This window comes from Sceloporus occidentalis, unplaced genomic scaffold (assembly GCF_023333645.1).
Source record: "Sceloporus occidentalis isolate IW3139 unplaced genomic scaffold, rSceOcc1.0.p SCAF_24, whole genome shotgun sequence".
Classification (NCBI taxonomy): Eukaryota; Metazoa; Chordata; class Lepidosauria; order Squamata; family Phrynosomatidae; genus Sceloporus; species Sceloporus occidentalis.
In genome coordinates this window covers 10,158,794-10,183,534 of record NW_028317004.1, presented here as the reverse complement: position 1 = coordinate 10,183,534, position 24,741 = coordinate 10,158,794, and the positions used below count along the sequence as shown (strand labels likewise).

General features: G+C 38.2%; 1 protein-coding gene across 1 annotated transcript; it reads left to right on the top strand.

Annotated features, from left to right (window-relative positions):
- On the top strand, positions 1–24,317 carry LOC149300600 (guanine deaminase-like). Its single transcript, XM_089485104.1, has 15 exons — positions 1–108; positions 6,851–6,939; positions 7,438–7,609; positions 8,043–8,130; positions 11,445–11,550; positions 11,978–12,005; positions 13,127–13,234; positions 13,359–13,466; positions 13,930–14,027; positions 15,201–15,268; positions 18,277–18,368; positions 18,453–18,516; positions 20,828–20,946; positions 21,344–21,371; positions 24,247–24,317. The coding sequence occupies exons 1-15, from the start codon at positions 1–3 to the stop codon at positions 24,315–24,317; spliced, it is 1,347 nt and encodes a 448-aa protein (XP_089341230.1).
- The last annotated feature ends 424 nt before the right edge of the window (positions 24,318–24,741 follow it).

The window sequence follows — 24,741 nt, the reverse complement described above, 5'->3', positions numbered from 1 at the left end:
ATGGATCCACTGCAACATGTTTTTAAAGGCACTTTTGTACATTCAACCCCAAGCTGTCCCATGGAGGTCCTTAAAGAACACATCATAGGCATTGGCAAGATGGGCAGAGTAAGTTCTACCTTGCAGGTGTAAGGGGTAATGAAGTCTACTGGGAGATATGATTTGCTTTGTATGTAGATTGATACTTATACTGTGTCATACTAAATGCATTCTATGTATCATTTCTGCTTTACCTGATATGGCGGTAGGTTCATTTATCATTATAATAAGTATATACGATTCATGTGTATGTTGTAGTTTTTTTATTATTTTTTTTTTTGTTTTGTGGTCATTAGCTTTTATCTTGTCATTCACTTTATACAGACACTGAGGGGTATTAGTGTATAAGTTTAACACTCAAGAATCAAGGATAGGCTGTAATTATATGTCAGACTTATCTTGTAATAAGTGACTCATTTTCCTATAATACTAATTTATCTGGGATGCCGCTCAAAAGACTTACGGATATACTATAATTTATAATTGAGGTTTAACAAATTGTAAAATTAGATGATGCACACTTGCTCACTATTACAAAGTTATATGTTATAGCCCTAAATAGTCTTAAAAGTTTGCAATCAAAAGTGCATACCAATAAAGGTATCATCTTTACCAAATGTATTATATAGATAGTAAAATTGATATTATGCATAACGTGATTCTGGTGCAAAGATTTAAAAGCGGTGTTGTCACCATGGCATCTAGTGAAAGTCTTCTCTTTGAAACATTTTTATTGGTTGTTATGGTGATAGCACTGCTTTTCAAAGAATAAGGTTTTGTAGATAATTCCCATGAACGCCATGTCTTCCCCTTGCTGTTTGCTACTCAGCTGTAAGCTATCCTACCATAAATTAGTGTATCCCCATTTACTGACCCACAAAACAGCAACTATTGAACAATGCGAGCATGGAACTTTTAGCAGCGATATTACATTGGTTGCTGCGGTGATTGCACTGCTTGTACCGCTTTGAACGAGAATAACTTATAATATCCACCCCACTTTGTAATAACACGTTCTCATAATTAGGGCCAGACTGGTGATGACTGGGCGACCATCATACATGTTAATGTATGTCCATAGGAAGGCTATTGTTGGTGTTTCAAAGTTGTAATTTTATTCAGACCATGTTGATCTAGATAGAAACTTGCACGTATTACGTAAATACATGGTAAATTAGTAATCACATATTTTTTTGATTTAATACAATAATCGTAATGTTCCTTTGGAGACAAACAATCGTGACATTGAGTCATTATATTTTGATGTTAGATGTTAAATAGAGAAGAAAGCCAGAAAGCTTGAATGCAAAAATTATAGCAGTTTTTAGCATTTGCTTTAGTAACGACCTTGACAGAAGGTCAGAATTCTAAAGTTTTTATTTATCAACAATTTAATTTACGCAATGCAAGGAAGGATCACAAATATTGTTAAGAAGGTAGCTAAATGTATTTTTTAGGTGACTCACTGCTTTTTAGATCCCAACACTGGGTTAGGGAGGGGAATCTGTGAATGTGGTAGGGAAATATTTTAGTAGGTTTATGTTTCAGTTTTGTGATTTCCTATGACAAAGATTGTTACAGCACAAAAATTGCTAGAATAGCCATTTAAAACTGGGCACTGCATGCTGCAAAGCTGTTATTTTTTTTTTTTTACAAATTATGATAGCGGTGTTTAGAAGGAATGCAAGGCCCCTCTACAGCTTCTATCTGTTTGCTTACTGTAGAAATTTTCACACAATTTTGTGGGAAAAAAGTAAGTACTTGGATAAAATATATACCCATAACTCAAGCTTCACTTGCTATTTCTACCATCTCACACATGCACACATTTACATATACTCACACTCACATGCATACATTTACATATACTCACACTCACATATACTGACACGTATACATGTATACACTCATATATACTAACTTTCTCCATGCCTCACACACACATATCTACATTTAGGACCCCTTCCCAGATTACTTAACATTTTAGGCTCAGCAGGAGGCTCACGAATTGTAGTCCAGTGGACGGTGAAGGGTCTGTTTTCCTGCTCCCTTGTAGTCCTCTCACCTAGTCTGATTCTCAGGCTCAGTCATTGTGCTAGGACAGAGATGGAGAGGTCTTTGAGGCAGTCAAACACTGAGTGTGAACGCCTGAGTGTGATGCAGGCAGCGAGTGCCTTGAGGTTTACAGGTAAGTTTTTTTTATTATTATTATTATTATCTTTTATTTATATAGCGCCAACAGTTTACGCAGCACTTAATACAATACATATATTCAAGGGTGTAAGAAATCATTTTTATACTTTTATTTTGTTCTGCACATTTTAGGCCTGAATGCAACTTGAACATATGCTAGGAACATATGGTATCAATTAAGTGACGTAGTTTAGAGGGTCTTCTGTGGAATGCCGGTGTATCATATGACTGTTCCAATAGGATTCCTTTACGTATACCCTAACCAAATGTAAAGGGGTATAAATTGGCATGACTACAAGGACAAGGTCTCTTTCCACGCTCTCATCTTCATCTCACCAAGATACTTAGCCTACAGTACCTTTTATCAACATTTGTTCCAGCATTGGTATTGTATGAATTGATAATTTGTTATCGAATAAACCTGATTAATAAGACATAGAAGCTGTGGTCTTGATTGCTGTTTGATCACTGGAGAAGTTTAGATATTCAAGACAAAGAATATTCTAACAAAGGGGTATGACAAGACTAGAATTGACAGACTAGGACAAACCAATACATTAGGTGGAGAGAGCCCTGCTTGCAAGCTTACAATCTTGAGGGAATGGGGTGACAAACATGAGGCATAGAGAAAGGGTGAGAGGTAGTGTGGGATTGTATCAATGACAAGGAGGTTCTAGCAGCTAAGATGGTGCGGCTTCTCTGAGCTTTGAGATGTTTATTGAATGCCGGGAGGGAGGGTGAATGCTGAAGGTTCGGTGGAAGTAGATTCCAGAGATATGGGGCAGCCCGAGTGAAATCTTGCAGACGGGAAAAGGAAGAGGTGATAAGTGAGGAGGAGAGCCTTAGCCCATGGGAAGAACGTAGGGATCGAGTAGGAGAGTATTTGCTTATGAGGTCAGAAATGTATGGAGGAGCAGTATTATGAAGGGCCTTATGTGTTAGTACCAGGATTTTAAATTGAATTCTAAAGGTAATAGGGAACCAGTGGAGGATTTCATAGAGTGGGGAAGCAGAAGAGGAGCGGCGTGCAAGGAAGATAAGCCTAGCAGCAGCATTTAGGACAGACTGGAATGCCAACCAGAAGAGTGTTGCAGTAGTCAAGACGGGAAATGATTTTACTGAGGTATAATATGAATCCCCTTTTCAGAACTCCTGAAACAGGGGTAACGTGTGTAAAGTGGTCCCACACTCCAAATGTGAGTGATATGAAAAGAATCCAGATGGACTAATTGCTTAACATGTTGAGCACTAAACCTAGCGCTTACTCATAAGTGCATTATACTCAAAAACCCAAGATTTCACAGTATATATGATATTGATTGAATGGCACTGGTGAATTTGTTGTTGCCATAAAAATCAAAGGAAATAAAGTTATACTGAGTATAAACTGCGTAACTAAATTAATCCTATTGATTTTATCTAGGTAGTGGGAAAATATTTTAGCCCTTTAGGGCCCACTTTCACTTTGCAAACAACCAAGTATAGTATGACCTCATGATCTTGTTTGATCAAAGGCAGAACATTGTGAATGTTAATGAATGATAAATGTTGTAATGTTATGTACACATTTTCTTTTTTTAGAGTGGGTCTGTCTTTCAAGCATGACAGTGAGGTCAATGGAGAGAGTGCATACTGATTAGCATGATGTTCTATCAGCCACAACAGTTACAATGCATGTAACACATAATGCATAATGAAATCCCAAATGCTGTACCAAAGGAAAATTTGTGAATTTCTTATATGACCAATGTGGTAGTTTACCAGAAGATTATCTGTATATATCATTATATGAAGTTTGATAAATATGTTATGCCTATATCAGGTTTCCATTTTAACTTGGTGTCTACAGGGCTCATTCAAGGCTTTGGTGGGCCCTGGGCAAAGAATAGAATAGCGAGGCCCCCTCCCACCATTACCCATCTGTACCCAAGTACTACTGTTTTAAAACAAAATACATTTTTATTTAATAAAACAGACTTTCACCCCTGAAGCTCAACAACATAGGCTGACGCCCTAACTCACACCAAATACACACATACACTCATGCTAACACTATACATTTAAACGCTTTATAACATCTTATAATAACAGACACATATGCTAACACCATACACTTATGCACAGGCATGCTGATTCCATACACCAATACATACACTCTATGCTAATGCAATACAGTAATACACACAACACCATATGCACACACGCTAAAGCAACACTCTTAAATGCATGGATACACTATCCAACAACATACACTAACACTATATATACACTAAAATATCAGCTCTTACAGGATACTTTATATCCCTTTAAGCAGGAGCATTAAACTTAAACAAAAACAGAAATAAGTGTTTACTCAAAATATGAAACAACTATACTTTTGGGAAAATGTTAATTAAAAAAAATAATTAATTGCCTAAGAAACAATTAAAAAACATGCCGTGAGTCTCTTAAGTAAAATGGTGTCTAATACAGTATGATTAGCTTATGCATGTGACTCACATAGATCACAACTGGTAACACTGATCATTTCACACTTAATGCTTCAAAGACACACAGAAGGCATGGTTTACAAGCAATAACTTACAGCCAATAACAAGCAAAACAACATCAAACATATGTAAATGTTGAAGGGGGACAAATATTTTTCCAACCGCTGTTGTTAAAACACCATTGTGTCATAATGAGAACAGTCAACGACCCCAGGTTTGACACACAAAGTACAAGCTGATAGTACTCATGGGTTTAGCTAAGCTACCTGATACACAACCTTCCCCCCCAAATATTGCAGTTGGTCTGTGATGTCCCTGTAATATTAGGACAGAGACCTGTTACTGTGAATATGGAAGTTAACGCTTCTTACATACATAAAAGTATACCTTATACATACATTAAAATGAGATATCTATCTGCAATTTTTCTGTTTACATATACATCTGAACAAATTTGTGTATAAAGGCAGATAAAGCCAATAGGTGGAAAGTTGTCTTTTAACGTTAGTAAACACAAATAAGTTTCAGTTGGGGTATCCATTTTAATAATATTTAAAATGGGTAGACTAGATGGGCCGAATGGTTCTTCGAATCTGTGCCATTTATTAAATATTTATTTATATGATTACAACATGTTACAGGCGAAGGAATAACACACACATTGTTTTTGGCAGAATGGAAAAGAAACCCATTACCAATTCAGAAAGTGAAATCAGATAAAGTTTTGTCTGCAAACAAAAATTATTTTCGCATTGTCAAGGGTACTGGTCAATAAAATATTCTCTGAATTTTAAACCATTACACTTTTATATATATATATATATATATATATATATATATATATATATATATATATATATATATATGAATGAATAAGAATGCAAAAAAACAGAATGTTGCAGAATCTTGTAATACCTTTTTTATTGGACTAACAGTATTTAAAATAATAGACGAGCTTTCGGGAGTCCTCCCTTTATCAAGTCAAAAGCATTTCTGGACTAATACGGCTACCCCAAACTACATGAATGAATACAAAGCGGATTATTTAAATGAATAAAAATTTGTGATGCTGCCTAAACCCACACTGTCCATGACAATGAAATCATGAGGAAAGGGAAAGTTTGAGGATTGCCTATGTAGCCAATGTTGCAATTTTTTAAATATACCGTAGGAATTATGCATTTTTGTAGTTCCTGTATTTTTTTCTGTCCAAACTACTTTTTTTATGTGCAAACACATAAAGCATATGATGTGTCTCATGAACCATGGCAGGGGGTGATTCATAATGGAGTCATGAGCCTAAAATCTGTCAGGATGAGCAGGTCAGTGACATGTGTGCCAAACGGCTAAACTTGCTATTTTCTTTTTGCCACAGTAATCAAGATGTAGCTTAGTTATAAAAAAAATCCAGCCTTTTTGATGCCCTAGCTTTTTTGCTATCATAGCTGTGACTTTGGAGCTCTAGTGCTCGGAAGGGGGCAACCATTGCCTATGCCCACGCTGTAATAAAAAAAAACCTTGCAAATAATAATAGCATTAATAGATTTTATCTATTCATAAGATATTAAAATATAACATTTCTTTTGAAAACTACCAACAGCGATGAAGTCAGCATTAAGCAATAGATAAACATAAGTGAATTACTTTCAATAAACTATGGCCTTTAATGTATAAATCGTTAGGACGTTAGAATGGATCCTGCGTGTAGATCATTGCATCTTGTAATAAAAATAGTGGAAAATCTAAACTAGAAAAGCATTCTCCAGTAATCTTGATACTTTTTTCTCTGGCTCATACTTAGGCTTTTTATATGATGTAATAGTATGAAAATATGAAGACATAATTAAAGAGCATACACAGAAGCAGCAGTGAATTGGGGTAGTATATATATATATATATACAGTATATATATATAGGTATATATATATAAATGCTGTATATAAGAAAAAAAATGATGTGTTTAAAGGTTACTTTGAAACTGAAATGTATTAATTTTAATCAGTTGGATCTTAGTCATATCCTAAAACTCATCTGAAGTGTAATGTTTCTCACAGATGCTAGGTGTTTGCGTGCGTTGTATAATATCACTCTAGTTATATCTAGTGCACTAATGCAGGATTTGTTTTTAGATCGTGTTTTTAGAAGATGCTCGAGAACAAACAAGACTGGCCCAGAAGTGGGGCTTTGATGAAAGTGATGTTAAAGAACTGAGCAAGAGGTAAGCCTGTAGGTGTTAGGGTTTTAAATAAAGCAGGATGATCCGATGATCAATAGTGGAAAAGTCACCAGCGTGTAGTCCAAGAGACAGGTGCAAATGAGAAAACAAGCCAAAAGTTTAGATTGCTGAATCAGACAGGTATTAATCCAAATCAGCAACAAGGCTGAAGCCAGGAGGTGACCGCATCCTTATCGTGCTAACATACAGTACATTCTCATCTCATTCACTGACATTTACATAAAAGTTATGTATGGGCAACCTTGCATGCATGATATCCTCAGCACCCAGCAGGCCATAAATGCTCCCAGTCGCATTGTGCTTGTCCTGGAAAAGAAGACCTAAACCCCTTCTCCTGTTTTCTCTAAGACTTGGGTAAGTCACAGGAACCCCTATAAAATCCTGTAGGGTAGGCTACAGCATTACATGCTAATCATTCTCCTCCTCCTTGATATTTTTTTTTTAGATTTAGTATGTCACTGATTTTTGACTTTTTTTCAGTGAATTCTTCATGCCTGGAATGGTTGACACGCACATACATGCACCCCAGTATTCATTTATAGGATCGGCAATGGATAAACCTTTATTAGAGTGGCTGGAACATACTACTTTCCCCACTGAAGAAACCTATGCAGATTTGGAGGTTGCAGAGAATGTATACAGAGCTGTTGTGGTAAACTTTCTTAATTTATTGTTAATGCATTAAATACTTTACTTCACAGAACAGGATAGTTATAATGATAATATTGAAATGAGTAGTTGCAGTACTCTTGTTATGTCTGTTGAACACTTTGGTAGAAAAGTGAACTGAATTGGTGGTGTATGACACAATATGGGGAATTTGTGAGTATAATGAATGCTAATTATCCAGATGTGTAAATATAATCTAATTTGTCAAGGATATTTCTCTCCCAGGTCGTTCACAATAGACCCCATGTTTGCAGATGAGTTGTCATATCTGCCACTTAGTAATTATTACTACATAAGGTTTTTATTCTTTATGAAATATATGATTTAGTTATGTATCATTGCATCTTTGTGCAATCATTATGCAATGATTGCATAAATGGTCACCTTTTGACAATATTTGCTTGGTTTTCTTTTAGCGGAGAACATTGAAAAATGGAACAACAACAGCTTGCTATTTTGCAACAATTCACACAGATGCTTCTATTGTACTGGCCGACATTGCAAGTAAGAATGGTATATTATCCTTATATAACAGGAGATAAAATATACAGAAACACAGGTGCGCTAAAATGAGCACACTAGCTGTACTATGAATACAGTAGCTATATTTCCCATTTCCACCCAGAGCTTATAACTTAGGCTCCTGTAGTGCTGGTTGGATCTAAGCTCGATGATTTACAAGGGTCTAAGGCAGGGCCGGCCTTTGGGGTGTGCGACCTGTGCACAGGGCGCCACACTGCAGGGGGCGCCGCCGCCACCGTAGCGTACCGCTGCCGCCAGCAGCGTACCTAGCGGGAGGGTGCGCGAGCGGCACCCGGTGCCGCTCATCAGAGGGGCACCCGGCACCCCTCCAGAGACGGACAGTAATGTCCGCCGCTGGAGGAGCAGACTCGCAAGGGAGCTCCCTTGAACCCGGCTTAACATCACTCAAGGGAGCCGGAGGCCTGTTAAAGACCTCCGATACCGCTCCCTTGTGATCCGCGCGGCAACAGCTGCTGTGCGCCGGGGTATGTTGTCAAATACCGGCGCACAACACTGAAGCCGCGCCCACCGCTGTCCGTGTCCTCTGACCCGGAAGAAGACAGAAGAACTGAAGAAGAAGAATGAAGAGGAGGAAAAGGAGCTGTAAGGAGAAAAGAGGAAAGGTAGGAAAGCATTCAGTGAGAGTGGATTGGTATGTGTGTGGATTAGTGTATATACGTGTGGATTGGTATATATGTGTGGATTGGTATACGTGTGGATTGGTATACGTGTTTATTGGTATACGTGTTTATTGGTATACGTGTGGATTGGTATATATGTGTGGATTGGTATATATGTATGGATTGGTATATATGTGTGGATTGGTGTGTGTGTGGATTGGTATGTGTGTGGATTGGTATATATGTATGGATTGGTATATATGTGTGGATTGGTGTGTGTGTGGATTGGTATGTGTGTGGATTGGTATATATGTGTGGATTGGTATACGTGTGGATTGGTATACGTGTTTATTGGTATACGTGTTTATTGGTATACGTGTTTATTGGTATACGTGTGGATTGGTATATATGTGTGGATTGGTATATATGTGTGGATTGGTATATATGTATGGATTGGTATATATGTGTGGATTGGTGTGTGTGTGGATTGGTATGTGTGTGGATTGGTATATATGTATGGATTGGTATATATGTGTGGATTGGTGTGTGTGTGGATTGGTATGTGTGTGGATTGGTATGTGTGTGGATTGGTATATATGTGTGGATTGGTATATATGTATGGATTGGTATACGTGTGGATTGGTATGCGTGTGGATTGGTATGCGTGTGGATTGGTATGCGTGTGGATTAGTATATGTGTGGATTAGTATATGTGTGGATTGGTAAGTGTGTGAGAGTGATGGGTGTTATGCTGTACCATTTCCAATGTCTTTTTCATGATCTAATTATGCTCTAAAAAGTACATCATAACTCCCATCATTCTATACTGTTCCATACAGTGGCAGAGCTGGGAGGCAGAGGCCTTGCACCCCCACCGCAGGACTCCTGAAAGGTAAGTGAAATTCAAAGAGGGAAAGGGTAGATAGTTAGGAGGGCGTATATAGGGAGAAGGGAGTGAGACAGGGGAAAGGGGGTAGATAGGGAGAAGGGAGTGAGATGGGGTAGATACGGCAGAAGAGAGTGAGAAGGGGTAGATAGGGCAATCATACTCCTATCATGCCAAGTCTGCGAGTAAATCCTGGAATCGGTATGCCTGGGCATGATAGGAATGTGATTGCTGTTAATCATATATATATATATGATATATATAGACTTGAAAACCGAAGTTGTTTGTGTGGTTATTTGGAAAGTCCCTGGAGTGCCGGTAACTATTTTTGGACTTTATATATATATATATATATATATATATATATATATAATTATTTAATTGTTTTGTCCTATTTTGGTGTGTTACTTACTTTAAATAAAAGTGTTAGATTTTTTATGGTGTTGGGGGGGTCATATTCGGTTTTGGCCAGGTAAATGCTGCACTTTCGGTTTCAGTCCAGAATTCGTTTCGGTGCATCCCTACTACTAAGCCAGACAATGAAGTGGTAGGCCTACACCACATCAATGTTTGGCGTAGTATATAGTGATTGGGGTTTTGTTACAAGTTTTGTTACAAGTTTTTATTCCTTTCTTTTTTTGGGATGGGGGGGCGCCAGAGGAGTAGTCCGCACAGGGCGCCAGAACACCTAAGGCCGGCTCTGGTCTAAGGCTTCTTGGTCAAGAGGACCCTATCATGCTGATTCTACCACTTACTATGGCTGTAGGTCTCTGATAGGGGCTTTAATATTACCTAATAAGAAACATTTGCTTCTGTTAAAAACTTCAAACTAGATTTTCAAAAGTATTATTATGGGTTGTTTTTTTTCCTTTCTTACATAATATGATGTTTTTAGACAGCTGCTTGTTAGTCATTTGTTTGTGTTCTAGCTGTGTTACTTTATCATAGTGGCTTGTGGTAAGCAATAGAATGACTCAGTCCGAATCATCAAGAAAGACACTCTGACTAATGAAAGTCTTTGGAAAAAAGTAGGACTTCATTAGCATTTCCATAAATAATCAACTTAGTGAGCTGTTTGAACGGTTAAAGTTACCCAAAATATCACATGATTGACAATGATGGCAGTCTCCAGGTCTGCAGATAAAGGAAGATTTTATAAAAAAAAGCATTTTATGGCATGCTCTCCAAGATTTTACACCCAAACATCAGTGACTCTAATCAGACTCTAATACCTAAGTGCAATCGATGAGAGTTCCCCGTTATGCTCTTTAAACATATCTTCCCGGATAGTGACAGGATTTCACATGTTTCTAGCGTTATAATAGAACCATACATTTAATTGCAAACCCTTTAACAAAATCTTATTTTACACTCATTAGGTCTGTTCATGTATCTGTTAAAAAAGGAAATAATAGTACACCAGGAGCTCATGTTTCGCATTAGAAATAGTGTGCTTATTTATATATTTCCTGCAAAACACCATGATCTGAAGCGACTGTATTTGTCATGGTCGACAATAGTATCTGTTTTTCTTTTCAGGTTTACTAAGTTCCCATAGTTTACTAGCAGTCATTGCTAGTTCATGTGACAGCCTGAAAAATCTTTATTTACCCGCTAGTTACTTTTGTTTGTAAATTCCTCCATACCTAATATGAAAAAGTTATTGCATACCAATGCCATTAGTTTATTTCACCTCTTTTCATCCATTTAAAAAAAAAAAAAAAATCTTTCGAAAAGCATTATTTAAGTGAAAAATGTTGTTGGATGATGTTTCTTTTTTTCTGTTGCAGATCATTATGGTCAAAGAGCGTTTATCGGAAAGGTTTGCATGGATAGCAATAAAACTTACCCTAAGTATTTAGAAAGTTGTGAAGAGTCTATTGAGGAGACAGAACGGTAATAAAAATGTCATTATTTTTAGTCTGCTATACAGACTGTTCTTTAGTTGAATCATTTAATTACAATTTCCGCAGATTATTTAGTTGCATCATCAAACAGATGGATTATAACATATTGCACCATAGACTTCTTTTTAGTTCATAGTCTCAGATTTTTCATTAAAATAAAGTTGTTTTGGAATTACTTATAGCAGGAGTTGGGCAAAGGGGCAAACAGGACTCTTGCAAAAGGTACACTACATAAATCCGTAATATCCTAGCATGCAACCGGATTCCAGATTGATTTTTCATGTTACAGCTTTTTAAATATTTGTAACGTCACCAAATTCACCAAATGTGGCAAAAAAGAATTCTAAGGTTGTTTTTCCCCGTGTAAATATTTAAAAAATCAATTACACATTTATTATGCTATATTTCATTTTTAGGTTTGTTGACATCATGGAAAAGAAGAAAGTGAGTATACAACTACAGCATGTTGATGTTTTATTTTGTATGCTGTGCCTTTCCAAGATTATTTAATCCCTTAGGCTAATGTATATTTAGCATTTAAAATCGGATGGTACAGGAGCCAATAAGGATTTGTTTATTGATCTTTAACCATGAAGGATATTCACTTGCAGAAATAATAGCCGCGCCAAATTAGAACTTGGTCTGCCATTTTTTGTCAGGTGCCCCGAATTTCATTGCATTGTTATTTTTCCCATAATGTATAACTTAATAGTTGTCTGTATTGAACCTTATCTGCCACTTGCCTTCCCAGTCCCCCATTCTATGTAAATCATCCTGCAGAGAAGCAACATAAAGGTTAGACTGTATTACCCCTCCTAATTTTGCGTCAAACTTCAGAAAAAAAAAATTCTAATATTTGCTTTCTCTAAGTTCTCACTTACCAAAATTCCGATTTCGGATAACAAAGGAGCAACATTTTCTGTCTTTACTTTTTTCCATTTACATACTTTTGGGATTTGTTTTACTCTCCTTAGCATTCATTTGACTAGGCTTTTTGCAGGCTTTGTTGGCATCTTTGTACTTTATAAATGATGCTGTTGATGCTTCACTTTTATAATGTTTAAATGCCATCTTCTTGTTTATTACCTGTCTCATGTTACCGGTAAGCCACATTGGTTTTACTTTGTTTCTTTTATATTTGTTTCCCAGAGGTATACATTGACGTGTTTAATGTTGTAATGTGTGCTTAAAGGTATTCTGCTTGTCTTCTGTCTTCACCCTTAGTGGTGCCCTGAAGTAGGTGGGATATACAAACTGACAGAAAGGAATCAGTTATTCAGTTATGTATATTGCATGGCAGCCCTATGGCTGTGCTGGTCATCAGTAACATGAAATATCAGTTATTTTTTGGGGGGAAAATGGCTAATGTGGTAACCTTAACAGGTCTACTGGGATCCCTACAACTACAACTGCTATAATGCTAACTATAAGGGCAAGCATCCAAAAACAGTTTGATATTATGAAATGGAACATGGAACTATGAAGTAAAATAATAGTAAAGGGTTAAATTACCTTGTTTTATGAGACAGGAAAACAAATTCATGGATGATGTTTGTTTTGTTTAGTATGACAGAGTAAAGCCTGTTATCACCCCTCGATTTGCAATATCCTGTAGTGAACGGTTACTGAATGAACTTGGCCTCCTTGCTGACAAGCACCAGCTGCACATTCAGGTAAGTCTGAGAAAATCTTTTCTTGTAGATCAATGAAGTCTTAATGGCATTTTGTTTCCTGCCATGATTTAACAATGCTAGTGATTCTTCATTTATCCTAAAAACATTTTCATTTTCTTTCAAGAGCCATATCAGTGAGTCTACTGCGGAAATCGATGAAGTGCTGCGGATATTCCCAACCTATGATAGCTATACTGAAGTGTACAATAAAAATAAACTTCTAACAAACAAGGTGGGGTATTTTGGCAAATGCATTTTTTCTATGGTTTCTGATTGGTACCTTGTATAAATTTAGAAATATAGATTATTTTGGCAGGAAAAACCATAGAATTCTGAGGTGATGTGGTTGAGATAAAAGGGAAATGATGGAGGTAGTAAATAGGCCAGGGTCCACTATGGATTCCATCTGAAGAACCTTCAAAATCTTTGAAGTATCAGCTTTGTCGTTAAGACTCAATTTTTGTTTGGGTTAATAAAGCAATAGGCATTTTTCTAAAATTACCAGACCAAAAAACTAGTAGTTCTTCTCAACAGATGCCTTCATTGTGTGACTGTGCCGTATGCATATGCAATAGTAAACTTCCAAAGTATATATATTACATATGGTGAGTTTTACATGACCTTGATGATATGCTAATGCTGCCATGCAGAATCAATAAGTAAATGGCAGGCCTTTTTTTTACTTTTATTTGTAGACAGTGATGGCTCATGGTTGCTACCTGACAGATGAAGAACTTAATATTTTTAGAAGCAAAGGGGCTGCTATATCACATTGCCCTAATTCAAACATTTCGTAAGTTATTTTTTGAGAATAAATGTGACATTTTGCTATTTATGTGTTAAAAATAGACTTGAGAGCTGGCCAACTCTTCGTGTGTTCCTGTGTTCGCTTCGGGAGAATATTCGTGTACATTTTTCGTGTTCGTTTTTTTCTTCGTTTTTTGTAGAAGGGGTTAATACGGGGTTAACGCAATACGGACTACGCAGCATCAGGATTTTAAATGTCCGTACGAGCAACTCTATTGGTTGCCTGCAGGGGCCTCCTCTGCCATCAACCAATGAAGTACACATGTACTTCATTGGTTGATGGCAGACGAGCCCCCTGCTGGCAACCAATAGAGTCACTCGTACAGACTTTTAAAATCCTGATGCAGCAACTTGGCCGGCAGAGACCACTGGTCTCCCTGCTACAACAGTTAAAGGTCCGTACAAGCAACTTTATTGGTCGTTCATATGGACTTTTAACTGTTGGAGCATGGAGACCATGCGTTAAAGTGCCGTGCGAGTGAGCCTATTGGTCGCCTGCAGCTGCCTCCTCTGGCATTAACCAATTGGTTGATGCCAGAGGAGGCCCCCGCAGGCGACCAATAGAGTCATCAACCACTGCGATGCTGCATAAATAAGGTAGGCTAGATGGGGAGGGAACCAGGGAGATTAGTAGATACTTCGTGTTGTGTGTCTTCGTCTACGTTTTACCGGCGCCATGTTTGTATGTTCGGTATTCGGGCTGAACAACAAAAATGCACCCTTCATGTTCGTTTTCATTTTCGCCCGAATACAATTTTTACATATTGCTGACCAACCCCGATAAAATGCTGCCCTGCAGTATGGGGGATGTATAGCTCACTAATTGGTTCCCTTCCATAAGTTTATACATCCCTCATACTGCAGGGCAGCATTTTAACTGGGCTGGTCAGCAATATGTAAAAATTTTATTTGTCCTGGAAAATATGGCCGATGTGGTCACCTTAGTACTACTACTTTAATATTTTGAAATATGCTTTTCGTGTGTAGAGGCTTGCATTGGGTATAAATAGAGAATTTTGGATAGTATGATCCTTCAGATAACTATTTTATATTTTTCTATTTTTAGTTTCCAACCACTCACTGACCAAGGTTTATAAATTATACCCCATAGATACTTGAACATAAAGAATAAAAGCCTTATTGTTTTTTACTTATTTAGGTTGTACAGTGGTCATTTGGATGTACAAAATGTATTGAAACATCAGGTGAAGTTGGGGCTTGGGACAGGTGAGTAAACAGGAGACAAAAAAATAAATAACATGTACCCAACAAAATAAACCATTAACAGTGTTGTCAGAGTCCTGGTCGGGAGCGTTAAGGCAGCAGGAGCGTTCAGGTAGCAAAGTCAAAAATACAGGCAAAGGTAAGGCAATTAGAATGGTCGAGACAGTCCAGGGGGTCGAGGCAGGCTGAGTACAAGCAGCATGGTAAACAAGAGGAAGGTCTGGGCCAGCAGTGTTCGTGCAGAAGTGGGGTAGCAATCAGAGTTCAGGGCCGGCAACAGTTAGTGAGGGAAATCCAGTAAATGAGCCAAAGGTCAAAGTCCCCCTATGATGATTCTGGAGGTTTGGCATGCCCCCCGCTGTGGTTTCCCGAGTACTGCACTTGATATGTGAGAACTGGGTGAGCCCAGGGATGCATCCTAGTTCGGCATCTCGTTGTAGGCCTAATGCGCGTGGGGGATCCCGAGGGCATGGACGGAGGAGTTCTGGTCTGGGGGCCTGACAAGTGTTAACAAGGACAACAAAGAGGATAACCCCAGCAATATTACACTGGGAGATAGGAAATTATTATCTGTTTTATTACTGTGCAGAACTGAAAATGTATGTTGATTCCAGTGTATCTCTACTTAATTAGTCTCTTATGCTGTGAATTTTACATAAAGCCCTAAGCTATTGTTGTTTTGAGTTTTACAAGAGGCTTGGCCGTCTAAATATTTTCTTGGAAATAGTTTGTGAGGAGTATTTCGATTGTCCTTGTTAAGCTAAGTATGCGGACACAGAAATCACAATTGCCGATACTCATGCAATATATGGGTGTGAACCCCTGACACCTGATTACTTTGTGAGAAAACATAAAGTTCTTCACTGCAGATTCAGTCTAAAACATTATATCATTTACCAAAAGGCAGCAAGATATGAACTTACTAAATTGGAATACAGTTACAGTGCTAAAATACATAGGTATAAAGACTATAGAGAATTTAATTTTAGTGGAAACATTTTTGAAACAGAAACCTTTGTTATATTTTTTTATTAATATATACAGTAGGACTTGCCCTTCAAATTGTTTTTATCCTTGAAATATATCACAGCCATATTTTTAAACCCATAAGGACCAGGGCATTTTTACGCTTATAGGACCAGAGCAATTTCTCAAATGAATACACTAATTATAATATATAATAAACTAGATTTATATTTGTAAGACATTATTTTTATGAAAACATTTAAAAAAAAAAAAAAAAAATCGGTTTTGCAGGAATATAAATTATCCAGAATTAGTATAACAGGTCCCCCTGCTCAAGAAAACACACGTACCGGCCCATCTTTAGTTTGCCAATGAACATCTGAATGACTCAGAGGAGAACTGGGTGAAAGTGTAGTGGTCAGATGAGACCAAAATCGAGGTATTTGGCATCAACTCAACTTGCTGTGTTTGGAGGAGGAGGAATGATGCCTATGACCCCAAGAACACCATCCCCAGTCAAACATGGAGGTGGAAACATTATGCTTTGGGGGTGTTTTTCTGCTAAGGAGAAAGGGCAACTTCACCACATCAAAGGGACGATGGATGGGGCCATGTACCGTCAAATCTCATTGAGAACCTCCTTCCCTCAGCCAGGGCATTGCAAATTGGTCATGGATGGGTATTCCAGCATTACAATGATTCAAAACACATGGCCAAGTCAACAAAGGAGTGGCTCAAGAAGAAGCACATTAAGGTCCTGGAGTGGCCTAGCCAGTTTCCAGACCTTAATCCCATAGAATCAGCCTTGACACCTTAATGATTTGGAGAGGATCTGCAAAGAGGAGTGGAACAAAATCCCTCCTGAGATGTGTGCAAACCTAGTGGTCAACTAAAAGAAATGTCTGACCTCTGTGATTGCCAACCATGGTTTTGTTACCAAGCACTAAGTCATGTTTTGCAAAGGGGTCAAACATTTATTTCACAGAGTAAAGTGTAAATCAATTCATAACTTATTTGAAATGTGTTATTCTGTCTCTCACTGTTCAAATAAACCTGTGATTAAAATTATAGACTGATCATGTCTTTGTCAGTGGGCAAACATACAAAATCAGCAGGGGATCAAATATTTTTTCCTTCACTGTACATATTTTAAAACCTGGGTCTTGGGGCCCGCAGAATCACAGTTTCTTGCTGTTTTCTGTCTCTCTCCAACTCATGATCACAGTGAGAGGAGGGAGACAGAGAACAGAGACAGTGCTTACAGTGATCACATGTGCAGTGGATCTGCTGTAGGCGAACAGCTCTGGTCATGGATTGGTCAGATACATTAATGATCCTATGGCAATGTGGGACTGGTTTTTTTACATTTGACGTATGTCATTGGTCCTGTAGGGATTTACTCGGTATATTATAGGTCACAAAGAGAATCATTAATAGTAAGTTTATTTTTAGTGACAAAGTCACTTTAAATTATTTCCAAAGCAAATTATCTGCCATGAAGATTAAGATCTACGGTGTTTCCTCACAGAAATGCTTTTTATGCATCAACGATGATTCATCACAAGCAAGCAAACAATTTACAAGATATTTACAAATGTGCACTACTTATTATATAATAATACATATGTCATTACAGCTTGCTCTTTAACAGGTGGTTTTGGGTTCTAGATTAAATACTAAACAGGTTTCCTTGATTACTAAAAATTATTATTATTATTTAGACTAGGAATGTTATTTGTTTTCCTTAATATTTTTTTCTGTCTGATCCTCCTAATACTTGATTTGGAAAGAACATGTGTTTTAGTCCTTCTATTTGGAAAGTGAAAAATTCTAGTGAATGTTACCAGCCAAAACTATGAAAAATATTAAAAGGGAGGATTAAGTCTAGAAAGTTTTCACTCACCAGTTTACGTAATCAAAAAGTATCTGCTTGTACTAAGTAATTATCTGTAGAATATTTTTTAAAGTAAAGAACAAAAAAAAGAGACGTTCTTAATGTAAGTAGTGTAATAATTATGTTTTTTGTTGTTTTTTTTTTGCTCCAGATGCAGCGGGAGGCTACTCAGTTTCTATGCTTGACGCTATCCGAAAAGCAATAGAAACATCGAAGGTTATCTTTATGGAAAAACAAAAAGAAAATAAGAAAATGTACATTGACTATAAAAGAGAAACTGTACAGAATGGAATAAAACCAGGTCCAATAAAAAAAATGGAAAATGGCACTGACTACCAAGCTCTAAGCAACCAGGAAGCCTTCCGACTTGCCACGCTTGGGGGATGTCAAGGTTTTTATACCTTTTCCTTTGTTTGAGTGTAGTGTTTTTCATTATGAAACACATATATTTACACATACAATAGGAGTAAAGAGCAAACCTACACAAGATAGGTGAGCAACCATTTGTATTTTGCCAACCAAAACGGAAGTTGTGTTTTGCTTGACAAAATGAATTTGCCTGACATGGTTGTTGACCCTGATCCTCAGCTTTTTGCATTGGATTTACTAAGTAGGACAGATATAAGATGACTGCATTTATATAGCCATACAGTAATCAGGCAGGTAATGGCCACATGGCACACCGGCAAATAACCGGCTAAGGCTAGGCAGAGCCGGCCTTAGGTGTTCTGGCGCCCTGTGCGAACTACTCCTCTGGCGCCCCCCCCACTACCCCCCCTCTGCCCCTTCAAACTACCCCCCCTCTGCCCCTTCAAACTAGCCCCCCCTGCCCCTTCAAACTAGCCCCCCTGCCCCTTCAAACTAGCCCCCCTGCCCCTTCAAACTAGCCCCCCTCTGCCCCTTCAAACTACTCCCCCTCTGCCCCTTCAAACTACCCCCCCCCCCGCCCCTTCAAACTACACCCCCCTCTGCCCCTTCAAACTACCCCCCCTCTGCCCCTTCAAACTACCCCCCCTCTGCCCCTTCAAACTACCCCCCCCTCTGCCCCTTCAAACTACCCCCCCTCTGCCCCTTCAAACTACCCCCCCCTCTGCCCCTTCAAACTACCCCCCCTCTCCCTACTTCTCCTTATCCTAACTTACCTTGAGGAGTCCTGCCGGCATCTCATGTTGAGTGCCAGAATAGTCCGGCGCTCAACATGAGATGCCGGCACCGCGACGGAGTCACGGAGAGAAAGGGGCGCAACCGCTCGGCGCCCCTGCCCGGGTCATAAATGAAAACATTGGGGGTTTTTTTGTTGTTTTTTTAACTTTATTTAAAATCCTCCATGTTAAAGTTTTTTTTAACTTTATTTAACATGGAGGATTTTAAATAAAGTTAAAAAAACAACAAAAAACCCCCCAATGTTTTCATTTATGACCCGGGCAGGGGCGCCGAGCTCCCTGAAGCTCTGAGCTCGTGAAGTTCTCAGCAACCGCTCGACGCCCCTTTCTCTCCGTGACTCCGTCGCGGTGCCGGCATCTCATGTTGAGCGCCGGACTATTCCGGCGCTCAACATGAGATGCCGGCAGGACTCCTCAAGGTAAGTTAGGATAAGGAGAAGTAGGGAGAGGGGGGGTAGTTTTAATCTAGGTCCAGAGGGGGCGGCAGCGGACCCCACGGCAGCGCCCCCTGGATGATTCCGAATGTCTGCTCCTCTAGGAAGATTGGCCCCAAATGATGGTGCAAATTGTTTGCTGTTGCTTTTGGACGCAGGATCCAGTCGGGTATGTTTGTTTGCAATGGCATGTTTGTTCCAAATGGTGTAAAATTCAATATGAACTTTGTTTTGTGTGAAACTGTTTGTTTCCAGCCTATTTCTCATAGGACACACAGATACTGGGTCCATCCTCTGCATTGTAACTGTGGAAAAAAACGCCATAAAAAACGCCAAGGCAAAACCCACATGGCTTTTTCATGGCGTTTTTTCTCTCCCATAGACTTCTATAGGAGAAAAACGCCAAGATTTCGTTGCAAAAAACGCCAGAGTGTCAACATGCTGCGATTTTGAAAAACTGCCACAGAGCCCAAAAAAACAGAAAAACGCCAAAGAGGACTGAAAAACGCCAAACAGAAAAATGCCAAGTGGATATGGCATTGTGCGATTTCCTATTGAAGAACAGCTAACATCTGGCCTGAATTGGCGTTATTATGGGCGTTTTTAGCACAAAAAAAACAAGTGGAAACCTAGCCTAATACTTACTTTTACTGCAGCTCCAGTGGCAGATCAGGTCCTGCAGTATGCGGCTGCCAATTGAATAAGCATGAACACAGGCAGCAAGAGTATTAAAACATAACATGCGACTGCACATACATTATTTAGTGGCCACTGGTCTTAAAGTACATAAAACATATTAAAAGACAAATATTAAAATTGTACAGCTCTACGGAATTTGATGGCGCTATATAAAACAATAAATACTACTAATAATAAAATATATATATATATAAGGATATCCTTTTCAACTTGCTGTAATGTACTCCTGAGGGCTATGTGGTTATTTAGGCTTAGTAACAACAAAACACAACTGCATTTGTAACTGTGAACTTCTCTGGTCCCATAATGCATTTCACTTAGCCACTACTGCTCACACAATTGAATAGATGTTTCTAGCTAAAGATGAAAAATAAGCAAGTGCTGGTTACTTACTCTTTTTACACAGCTCTGAACATTGATCACATCACAGGAAATTTCGAAGTGAACAAAGAATTTGATGCACTGCTCATCAACATGGCTGCTGAAGACAGTGCTTTTGAACTCTTCTCCGATATCTCAATAGAGGTACAGTAATTACTTGAAATCACACGTGCATCATGATACATTAGTCTATTTGATTTCTAATTATAGTTATAGTTATTATAGTTAAAGTTGGTGCCGGGCAGAACCTTTCACATATCGTACCTGTGCAGCTGGACACCAGGATATGACATTGTATCGCTGCACTCAAGGTAGCCATATGGGAGCAAAAGTACTGACCTTGATCATTTCCAAAACTCTGCGGGTCTATGTTCCCACAAAAACAAGATGATGCCCACAAAATGGAATACTTGGGAGAAATGAATTACCAATAGACAAAATATATGGACATGAGGTTTATTAGTATTTACGATTATTTACATTTTTACTTTATTGTATATATGCAATTTAAAATATTATTTTTTTTTAATTTTTATTTCAGGATGCAGCCCAGAGGTTCCTTTATCTAGGTAGGTGTATTTTGTGGGCTAAAGTGCATCTGTTTTATTGTGAAGCAGTTGTTTAATACTCAGTTAGGTATTTACAGAGAGTTTTCAATATTTATAGTGTGCCTTTTAAAAAGTAAACAGCAGGAAAACCAGTATGTATATGATGCAATCTTTAGTTGAAGTTGATATGTTTTATGGGGCCAACAAAAAGGTGTAATGTTACAAAAGCTTTCCATCTAAATAAGAGAACTCTTTAGTCCTGAAAGCTTATGTCACTTTACATATTTCTCTATGTCGGCCTAATAAAAAGGTATCAGCTTCCATTAAAGAGTCTATTTTCTTTTGAGCTCATATTGTTAAATAATCGTCTTTATGTTTGTGATGCAAAATACTGGTTATCTGGAATATGGTAGCTTCCGAGGATTAATCCAAGACAGTAGAGTATTAAGATAATTGCTCATGGTATTTCACTTTCCATTTTTAATTCATTTAGCCACTTTACCCATACCAAATATACTTAGTGCTATTGCATAATCGTTATAAAACAAGTTATGAACCAATAAGTTATGAACATAGTTAGCACATTCATGAAACGTAGACCAATTTCCAAAACCCTTACACTATGAGAGATGTATTACAGGAGTTTGCTAGTTAAGATTTAGAATTGTTGGCTCCCATTTAACATGAAGCATTTCATTAAAACATTTCCAGAACAAGAATGTAGGTGTGATGTTTCTCTGGAGCATAACCCCAATGAAACTACAGCTCATACTCATGACATATACACAGTAACTCTCAAACACCTTTCACTATTGATCGTGAAAAAGCCTAAAGAAATAATAAAGACAACTGTCCATATTCAAGAACGTGGCTTATGTATTAGCCAAGTCAGTGATTTACAGGTTATGTGTGAGTTCCAAACCTGTTTAGATCTGCCTTAAAACAACGGTAACTGTACAGTCATGTAGTCAGATTGTGGGTTCATTCCTAGTTGACTCCAAATCCAGTAACCATATATAAAAAGTATTGGAAATGCTGAGCTTCATCGATTTATGTGTTTTTTTACATCTCTGCTAAATAACTATGTAATTCCTATGTTTTCCTAAATGTATTTAGAGAGGAAAAAATCCCAAGATTAGCCTCCAAAAGCTGCCAGGGTTACAGGCCTGCAGACATCCCATCAACGTCATGCCTGGCATAGGACTTGAACTTGGACCCGCACAGCTACAAACAGGCTCTCAGTTCTGCCTTTGATTTGTCTAGCTGTGCTGTCAAGGCCAAATTAAGTTTGGGACTCTGGAGCACTGATACAAAGAACTTTTTTGGAAGTTAAGACAAACAATTAACGTAAAATAAAACAAAAAAAACCAGTCTATTGCAGATTCCCCTGCATTCCTTTCTGATGTCTTAAGCTTTGGCATCACATTATGCCTTGCCTCATCTAATGCCTGGCCACTGCAAACAATGTTTCACTGTGAAATAGATACTGCACATGTGCAACCAACAAAGTGCCAATCTGACTCGTGGTCAAGACGGACAACTGGAAAAAATATAATGTGGGTCACAACATAATATTACATATAACACAACACAGAAGTTAAAAAAGCTAGGCAGTTAAAGGGACAATTTACAGTTTATTGTCCCTGACAGCCTCGACAACGAATAAAACAATAAAAAGCACTTTATGAGTATGTTAATATGCATTCATTAAAACTTAAACAAGAGATTTACCTTAAGGAGAAGCTGCAGCTCCCTACCTGCTCCATGCTCTGATGAGTCTTGCTGAGCACCCAGTCAGTAGTAGGAAAACGCTCCCATTAAAATGAATGTGAGCACTTTCTGCACATGTGTGTGGATGGATCTCATTAGACCCGTAATATTGAAGAGCCAGTGCTGAAGCTGACTGTCATCAGGTCTATATGCTGAGTGAGATGTGTTTGGCTAAACATATCTCATTATGGGGTTATAATAGTTGGGGGTGGAAGAAAGGGGCACATGCATATGGGGATTCTGCAGAATCATGCTTTTGCAATGGGGACACCACATGCATTTAACCCACATTGTATGTAGCTGGCAAAGTAGACCTCCACAGCCAGCTACGACCATTGTATGTAGCGCCACTTTTGCCCCGCCCCAGTCCGACTAGTAGCCTTTAGCCACTGAAAATTCTCCTCTGCAAGGAGGGTAGATGCTTCCTCCCTGTCCAAAGCAGTTTTTTCTTGAAAAAAGCTGCATGATCATGCCATGAGATGTGATTATGCACCCTTGGCCCCAGTAAACCCAATTGGCAGTCCCAGCTGCCACAGGCAGGTTCAGGGATAGAGTTCAGAGTATCTTCTGTCCCAACACAAATGTGGGGACCTGCCCAACCCTCCTCTGATGAACGATCACTCCAGAATATCAGAATATTGTGCAGAATTAACCCCACAATCACCAAATCAGTTTACCAGTGATTGCATCCAGGCTGCCACAGACATGAGAGCAATCATGCAGTTCACCTCTACATGCAGTTCTCTGTGGGTAGGGGCTGCATGCAGGTGCTTTCTTTGGACAGGTTGAATCCATGACTTCTTAAGCAGTTACTCTACCCCCCCCCATCGTTAGAAATAAAGAGAGCTTGCTTTACCATCTCTCTCACACATTTCCATCCTCCAAGATTTACCCATAGATACACTTGAATACGATCATACATAAAAACGTTTGCAGAATAAATTGTGTAACATGTCATACAACCAATATGTTCTTTTCTTTTCCACAAGAGCATCAGATATGTACATTAATATTGAGCCAGAAACTTGTCTCAATACATTATGATAAAAGTTCACATTTGTAATTATTATAATCTTTTTATTAGTGAAGTACACTGACCAAAATTCCGGTTTCTTTGTGTTTGCAGGTGATGACCGTAATATCAAAGAAGTGTATGTAGCTGGAAGATGTGTGGTTCCGTTCACAAACAATGCATAATATTTTGTCAAACAGCTTTTTATTTTAATATATTATAACTTGTTAATGTTGCAAACTAGAAATATTTTTATCGCAAATAAATAATATACTTGTCATATATTTTAGCGTTAAAAAAGTCTACATTAAAAAAAGACTTGAATGCACTTGAATTGTGTTTTATAAAACAATTCCTGTTTTTACATTTTAAACTCATGTCCCACCAACATAATTTATTGAGTTTGTAAAGGGGGTATTTTTAACAAATATCCCATTACACTCCATCTTTGCAATGGCTATCCCAAAATGTTTTTATGGGATACTGGACCATATTTCACATTAAAGGTAATTGATATGCAGGACACATAGTGGTAGAGGTAAACAATGCAAAAACACTTGGACTACAAAAATAGCCCCTTTATAGAAGTACATGTTGAAGACACAAGTG

Bases quoted from the DNA above. Each gene is read 5' to 3' on its own strand.
- LOC149300600 (XM_089485104.1), top strand. From the start codon at position 1: ATGGATCCACTGCAACATGTTTTTAAAGGCACTTTTGTACATTCAACC. The intron at 109-6,850 runs GTAAGTTCTACC...ATTTGTTTTTAG, and splicing joins GCATTGGCAAGATGGGCAGA to ATCGTGTTTTTAGAAGATGC. The intron at 7,610-8,042 runs GTAAACTTTCTT...GTTTTCTTTTAG, and splicing joins ATGTATACAGAGCTGTTGTG to CGGAGAACATTGAAAAATGG.